This window comes from Portunus trituberculatus, chromosome 41 (assembly GCF_017591435.1).
Source record: "Portunus trituberculatus isolate SZX2019 chromosome 41, ASM1759143v1, whole genome shotgun sequence".
Taxonomy (NCBI): Eukaryota; Metazoa; Arthropoda; class Malacostraca; order Decapoda; family Portunidae; genus Portunus; species Portunus trituberculatus.
In genome coordinates, this window is record NC_059295.1 from 718976 (window position 1) to 726716 (window position 7741).

General features: G+C 49.7%; 1 protein-coding gene across 1 annotated transcript; it reads right to left on the reverse strand.

Moving 5' to 3' along the window:
• Positions 1 to 2603: 2603 nt before the first annotated feature.
• LOC123517192 lies at positions 2604 to 3782 on the reverse strand. The gene has a single exon (XM_045277197.1). It carries the CDS (start codon positions 3780 to 3782, stop codon positions 2604 to 2606), a length of 1179 nt encoding a protein of 392 aa, XP_045133132.1.
• Between the last annotated feature and the right edge of the window lie 3959 nt (positions 3783 to 7741).

Sequence of the window (7741 nt, forward strand, 5' to 3'; positions counted from 1 at the left end):
ATAGAGTACTTTCATAACACTAAGTAACTTGATTAAAACCTAAGTGAATATAGGTATCTGCAGCCATTAAAACCCATTACAATTTAGTAACTGCCGATCGGCTGATGACTGCCCAGCGTCCTTTGAAAGCCTACTTTATTCACGTGAGGGCGGTGAGCATAACCATGTTCTTCCTCACACCTGTTTAGCTGTGAGCTGCTTGTGTGTGTGTGTGTGTGTGTGTGTGTGTGTGTGTGTGTGTGTGTGTGTGTGTGTGTGTGTGTGTGTGTGTGTGTGTAATTCACGTTTGGTCTGCTGCAGTCTAAGCCGAGACAGCCAGACGTTTCCCTACAGAGCTAGCTCAGACCTCATTATTTCCGCTCTTTGGGTAAGTCTGAGATCACACACAACACACACCGGGACAGCAAGGTCACAACTCCTTGACTAACATCCCGTACCTACTCAATGCTAAGTGAACAGGGGCTACAACACAAGAAAGGAGACAGCCCATCATCTCCTGCCCGGCCGGGGAATGGAACCCTGGTCCTCTGGCTTGTGAGACCAGCGTTCTAACACACTGAACTACAGTGTGTGTGTGTGTGTGTGTGTGTGTGTGTGTGTGTGTGTGTGTGTGTGTGTGTGTGTGTGTGTGTGTGTGTGTGTGTGTGTGTGTGTGTGTGTGTGTGTGTGTTGTAAAGAAAACTGAAGAGGGAAAGAGGTAGATTTACGAGTATACTCCCGAGGGAGCCTCTTAATAGTTCACATGGTCACAAAGGTCACTGCGGTCACTTGTTTGGAAAATGGAACGGCCTTTGTAAAGTTCTCTGTCATGACTCGCTGGATAGACTATAGTGTGTAGCTGTTGAGGATAGGAACAAGTGGGCGATGGTCCGTTACAAGGGTGAAGTGCTGCAGACCTGTGAGGTAGAACATACACTTCTTCATAGCCCACACTACCGCCAGCAACTCTAACTCGATTGTGGCGTAGCGAGTCTCCGCATCTGTCAAGAAGCGTGAGCCACACTGTACTAGACGGAAGTGTCCTCCCTCGTGGTCTTGTAGAAGGGCGTATCCCAGGCCGTACAAGCGCAAAGCGGCCGTTTGTAGGACAGCCGGAAGGTCAGGGTCAAATGCTGCGAGGACTGGTGGACTGGACAAGGCCTTCTTGACACGTTCGAAAGCCTGATCGTGGTCAGGGGTCCACACGAACGCTCTTTTCGGGCTCCTCAACAGGCGGAGTGGGGCAGCAGCGGCGGATATGTCCGGAGAAAAGTCAGCCAGTTGATTTGCGAGGCCCATGAATGACCGCAGGTCTATAAGATTGGCTGGCTTGACAAAGTCTGTGATGGCCCGGACCTTCCCAGGGTCTGCTGCAATGCCGTCGTGAGAGAGCTGGTAGCCACAGAAGGAGACCGCTTGAGCGGCCAGAACAAACTTCTCAGCGTTTAAGGTAATGCCATGTGACCTGCATTTTGCCAGAACGTTGTTGACCCGATGGAGGTGTGAAAGGTATTCCTTGTCGAACAACAGGAGATCGTCTACTACCTTCACACACTGCGTCAATCCCTGCAGAGCCAGGTCGCCCCGTCGACAGAAAGCGTCTCCAGTGGCGGCCGCGGAGGTAACGGAAGTGGCCGTAAGGAGTGATGAAAGTAGTAAGTTGTTGGTCTTCCTCGGCCAGAGGGATTTGCCAGTAACCACACAAAGTGTCGGTTGTTGTGAAGTATTTGGCCTCCGGGTCGACACTCCTAATCGCTGCGAATGGCGTAGGCGACGGGTGGGCCGGGCGGGACACCTGGCTGTTTAACTTCGACAAGTCGGTGGTGATGCATACACCTCCCCCGACCTTCGGGACGACAACCATCGGGTGGCACCAAGGAGATGGGTCCTCATTAGCTGGAGCGATGATACCCTGTGCCACCATGGAGTCTAACTCGGCCTTCACATGGTCTTGGTATGCCCGGGGAATCAGCCGGGGTGTGTGGACGGCGAAGGGTTTCGCATCTTCTCTGAGATGAATCCGCATAGGCGGTCCCGTCATAGGCTGCAGCGGTGCCTTCTGTAGGTCGTCCTTCACAAGAACATCTGCATACTCTTGGAGGAAGTACTCCTTGGCCTCTGCAGGAGATGTGTTGGCATGCAGTGGGAGTGATGGCGATGGTGCTGAAGGTGGAGCAACTGCGGAGTCTGGTTGCCTGTGGCACTGTACAGTGGCCACTGGCGTAGCACTTGTCGATTCCCGAATCCTGCCGATGGTACTAACGGCGTCGGTTATCTGCCGTGGAAAGTCCTTCGGTACGATGCCTAAATCCCTCAGGTGCTGCCAGGAGAGCAAGGGAGTGCTAAGGGAATTTTGTACATCAATCCACCCCGAACACGACAACTTGCCATAGGTGAGCTCCACCTGGAGGGAAGGGCATCTTGGACCCATCTGCGTTGTAGTACTCTAGCGGGGGTGGCGGTTGTAGGTTACGCCTCGTGAGGCCCAGGTGCTGGAGATGCTGTGGGCCTATCACCGTGGTGTCGGCGCCTGTGTCAGGTATCACCTTCATGCTACTTGACCTCTCACCGTGTGTGACGACCACGCGTATGGTAGAAGGCGTGGGCTTGACCCGAGCGGTCGACTAGACTCTGCGTACGCTGCTCGCTTGCTGCCTGGTAGACATGGGGACCCCTGACGGAGACTGTGTTCGCACCACATGAATAGTGGCACGGCCGTTTTTCTTCGACTTCTGAGGCTTGGGTTTCGCGGAATGTTGACTCTTGGGCCTGGAAGACTTGCAGAGTTTCTCGAAGTGTCCATATCGGCTGCATGCCTTGCACTGGACAGTCTTGGCTGGACATTTTTCTGTATGTGACCAGTGCCCTGTCGTGCCGCAACCGTGGCACACTGCCTCCGTAGCAGGGCAGTCTTTGGGGCCGTGCTGTTGCTTGCCGCAATTACTGCAGGAAGGGGGCGGTGAAGACACAGCCGAACGTGCGTCTGCCTTGGTTCTATGGTCCATCTTCTTGTCTTTCCTGTACTGAGAGACAGCACGGACTCCAGGAGGAGCACGTAAGGCCGAGGCAGCCGTCCTGGTGGCCTCGTTGGAGCGGCACAATGTCACGACGTCCGCGAGTGTGGCTGCAGCGTCGAGGGCGATGATCTTCTGCATTACTTCCTCATCCTGCACACCAGTGAGGATGCCGTGCTTGAGCCAGGCTTCTTTACACTCTGTGCTGTGAGCTTTGCAGACATCAATCTCTTCAGACAAACTCTTGAGCCTCACAAAGAAGTCTGCGAAAGACTCTCCTGTAGCCTGTTTGCAGGTGGTGAACGCCCGCCGCCTCAGTGCCTCGTTGCTGGATTCCTTGATGTGTTTCTGGAGAATATCGAGCACCTCGTCGACGGGAGAAGTGGAGCTTGGATGCACCTGTAGCGTGTGCTCCAGCACTCTCTGAGTCTCCAATGAAAGGCACATCCGTAACTGGATCAGCTGTTTGGGGCGGGGCAGGCTTGCGATCTCCACCATAGTTGCGTAATCTTCCCATTTCCGCCTCCATTCCCTGAACTGTTGGTACGTAACATCCGAAGGAAGAGGAGGTGTGGGCTGTACAGCCGCTCTAGGAGTCGGTGGTGCAACAGGCGGGTCTGGCGGGGCAGAGGCGCTCCCAGCAGTACTCGAAGACTGTGATGTAAGCGGCGCAAGTCTTGTTAGCAGAGCTTCGAAACGTGCTGCGTCTTCTCGCCGCTGTTCTTCCCTCTCGGCCCGTGCTGCGTCCTCCCTGTCTGCCATCCATCGGAAAAGTGCTTGCACATCCATGGATGCTGAGGGCGAAGGAGGAGATGAAGACTGCTGCGAAGCTTCCTCAGACTGTACGGGTGGTGGTGTTGCCTTCTTCCCGCCTTTCGGCATCACTCAGGGTGACTCTGGAAATTACTACGTGACCAGCGCCTCAACGGCTCGAACCGGCACGAGTACAACAGAGTACACAAGACTGTACAGACTACCCTGAAGCTGAATGCAGTGCGTGGTGTGCGTACGTGCGTGTGTCTGTGCGTGTCGGTGGTGTACGTGTGGCAGTGCTGGGTGCTCTGTGTATGGCAACACCGATGAAGCGGCGGCGGCGGCCCGTGGAGTGAGGCACTCGGACTGCCGGGCAGTGCAGCGTTACCAGATCTACCGATAAGTCGATAGATCTACTAAATTTCTGATGGATCTACCGATCTACCGACAGATTTCGAAAATATGGTCAAATCTACTGATTTATCGATCAAACCTCCCGAGAAATCCACGAAATCTACAGAGAGAGAGAGAGAGAGAGAGTCATGAGGTTGCAACGCGCTTAGACACGACGGAGAGAGAGAGAGAGAGAGAGAGTGGGTTGCGGAGTACGTGTCTCTTTCATGTACCGAATCTCAGTTGACGGACAACAAACCGATAGTACTGTAACTGATGTCGCTGGTTCGGGCGCTATACAGTCTTGACTCTTAGGCTCCTAAGACTACACACACGCACCTGTAAGTCTTCAGAGAATATACTTATGCTGTTTAAAAGTTCAATTTTGTGTTGATTTAAAATAGAGCCTAAAATATTAGCGGGCTGCGTTTGTGAAGTGTGTGGGTGGAGTGTGCTAATTTACGATTGTAGCCAACTACTTACTGTTCTCTAAACTCAACCTATCTACGGTTTTATATTAGCTGGTAGGATAGAACATTGATTTGTTCGGAGGATGGGAGGTCTATCTGGCCTCTTGCAGTCTCCTCATTTCTTAAGTTCTTATGTTCATTTTCTTTATGCATTTAGATCAAAGTGTTCCAATTTTTTTTTTTTTTTTTTTTTTTTTGAGTACCGGAAGATATGAAAAGTATAATTTGTCTGCGGAATTCTCAGCATGATCTTATTCTTAATAATAAACCTTTCAAAAAAAAAATCGTGTTTGTTGCCAAAAAATATGAGATAAAAACACATTATTTAAATTGCTCATGTTTGCATTGCACGTGTATTTAATATTATTTACCTTTGGCAGATAATATAAAAAGACATGTGACGTGCAATATATATATATATATATATATATATATATATATATATATATATATATATATATATATATATATATATATATAATCTACCGAAAAAAGTTTCCAATCTACTGATACGCGTAGGCTGTCTGCCGGCGAATTTCTTCCATGCAGCTAATCTCACTGCGCCATGTGGAACAACTTGCTTGTCGTGTAGGTGACCATATGTCCTCTACGTGGTGGGAAAGGCCATGGACACACCGAAGTAAGTAGGTCCTTTATTGCTGCGGTAGGAAGAGAAGTACAGGGCGGCTTGCGCAGGGACAAGGCATTCCCGGGGCAAGCCGTGACAACACGCTGAGAGCGATGCGCAGGAACTGAGATGCCAACTCGGCTTTATTGAATAACTGAATTCGCATCGCTACCTCTTACAAGGAACACATAAAATACTATCCTACAGGCATGTATAATATAGGTACTAAATCATTATAATAATTATTTCAATATAAAACTTACCTTGTACGTATAACATCAGTACTTTACAAAATGACAATTTTTTCCCTGTGAAGCGCAAGGGAAACTTAGCGTACCTACTGGCAGTGATAACGTCATTGTTGAGCGACGTGAAGGGCATCTAGGAGTCAAATTTTGAAATTCGCCCTTTATGCTTGGATTTAGAAGGGCGCGGTTCCGTCTTACCCCATGGGTCCGTCTTAGCCCACTTTCCCCTACACATACACGGCAGCAACATGCAAAGTACACTAAATACTCCGGAGCAAAGCTGCCTCACCTTGTTTCATTAATCAGCTAACTTTTGCACACATTCAGACCAAAGCTACTTTTTATTTATTATCGACGATTTTATATTCGAATCAAAATTTAAACGATGATTGAGAAATTTCGCCCTAAAGTTGTTGAGGGCCGTGACGGCCTTGGGCGCCGCACGGGGGAAGGATGTGTCTGTCGGGTCCGGCCTGGGGCCCAAGGCAGGTCCTTCTTTTCCTTGGTGGCCTCAAGTTTCACTAATAGTCGTCCACTTGCAGCGCCTCCCACTACTCAAGGGTCGCCATAAGCAAGAGATCAATGTCTACCACTCACCAGATGGTGCTGTGAGGGGCCCTAAAGGGGTGATAAGGGCTTCTTGCATGGAGTCTGGTGGTGAGTGGTGTGTACGGGTCCCCTGCTTATAATGACACCGGGCTGAACAACTCGCCATGAACGAGGGCACGCTATGCGCCATGAGCTAGGCACTGACAGTACCAGTGGTCCTTTACGTTAGGTTAGGTTAGGTTAGGTAATAAGGACTCACTTCATGACAATGTTTGGGGAGTGGTGTGTGGCGGGTCATTGCTCATGGTGACTCGTGTGCATGAGGCATTTCAAGGTTGCATCGTCACTGCTCTCATAACCACGGGACTGGTGTTGACCCTTTTCAGGTGAAAAGTTTCGTCCCAGTACCTATGTAGGTAATAATACTTTGAATGATTTCGCCGTCGCTATCGCCGCATCGTTAGCCTCGATAAACGGATTGTTGTCCTCAACAAACACATCTTTACCGTGGACAGTGGAATCGCAACCTGTCGTGGAATGCCATTATTAACATGCTCATTTTCCTTTGCGGCTTCAACCTCACTGGTTGTCGTCAACTTGCAGCACCTCACACTAGGCAAAGGGTCGCCTTAAGCAGTCTGCCGTGTCTATCGTCCACCAGATGATGCCGTGAGGGACCTTTAAGGGGTGACAAGGGCTCATTGCATAGAGTCTGGCAGTGAGTGGTGTGTACGGGACCTCTGCTTATAGTGACACCGTGCTGAACAACTCGCCATGAAAGAGGGGACGCTGTGCGTCATGCACCAGGGACTGACAATACCAATGGTCCTTTACAGGGTGAAAGGGACTCACTGACAGTGTTTGGGGAGTGATGTGTGGCGGGTCTTTTTTTTTTTTTTTTTTTTTTTTTTACGTAGGGAAGAGGGCCAGCCAAGGGCAAAAAAAAGAAAGTTAGAAAAAGGCCCACTTGAGCGCTGGCTCTCCAAAGAGTTTAAAAAGTGCCAAAACCGTCAGCCAGAATTAGGGGAGCAAATGCCTCGATACCTCCCTCTTAAAAGAAGACAAGTTGTAGGAATTCGGAAATACAGATTCAGGGAGGGAGTTCCAGAGTTTACCAGTGAAAGGGATGAATGATAGAGCGTACTGGTTAACTCTTGCATTAGAGAGTTGGACAGAATAGGGATGGGAGGAAGAAGAAAGCCTTGTGCAGCGTGGCCGTAGGAGGAGGGAAGGCATGCAGTTAGCAAGATCAGTAGAACAGTTACCATGAAAATAGCGATAAAATATAGAAAGGGATGCAACATTTCGGCGTGAGAAAGAGACTGAAGACAGTTAGTCAGAGGAGGGAGTTGATGAGACGAAGAGCTTTCGATTCCACCCTATCAAGCAAAGCTGTGTGACTGGAACCCCCAAACATGCGAAGAGTACTCCATACAGGGACGGATAAGGCCCTTATACAGAGTAAGCAGTTGGAGGGGCGAGAAAACTGTCGGAGACGCCTCAGAACACCTAATTTCATAGAAGCTGTTTTAGCAAGAGATGAGATGTGAAGTTTCCAGTTAAGATTATGAGCAAAGGACAGACCGAGGATATTCATTGTGGAAGAGGAGACAGTTGAGTGTCATTGAAGAAGAGGGATAGTTGTCTGGAAGGTTGTGTCGAGTTGATAGATGGAGGAATTGAGTTTTGAGGCATTGAAAACTACTA

Coding starts and splice junctions, on each gene's coding strand:
- LOC123517192 (XM_045277197.1), bottom strand. CDS start 3,782: ATGGATGTGCAAGCACTTTTCCGATGGATGGCAGACAGGGAGGACGCA.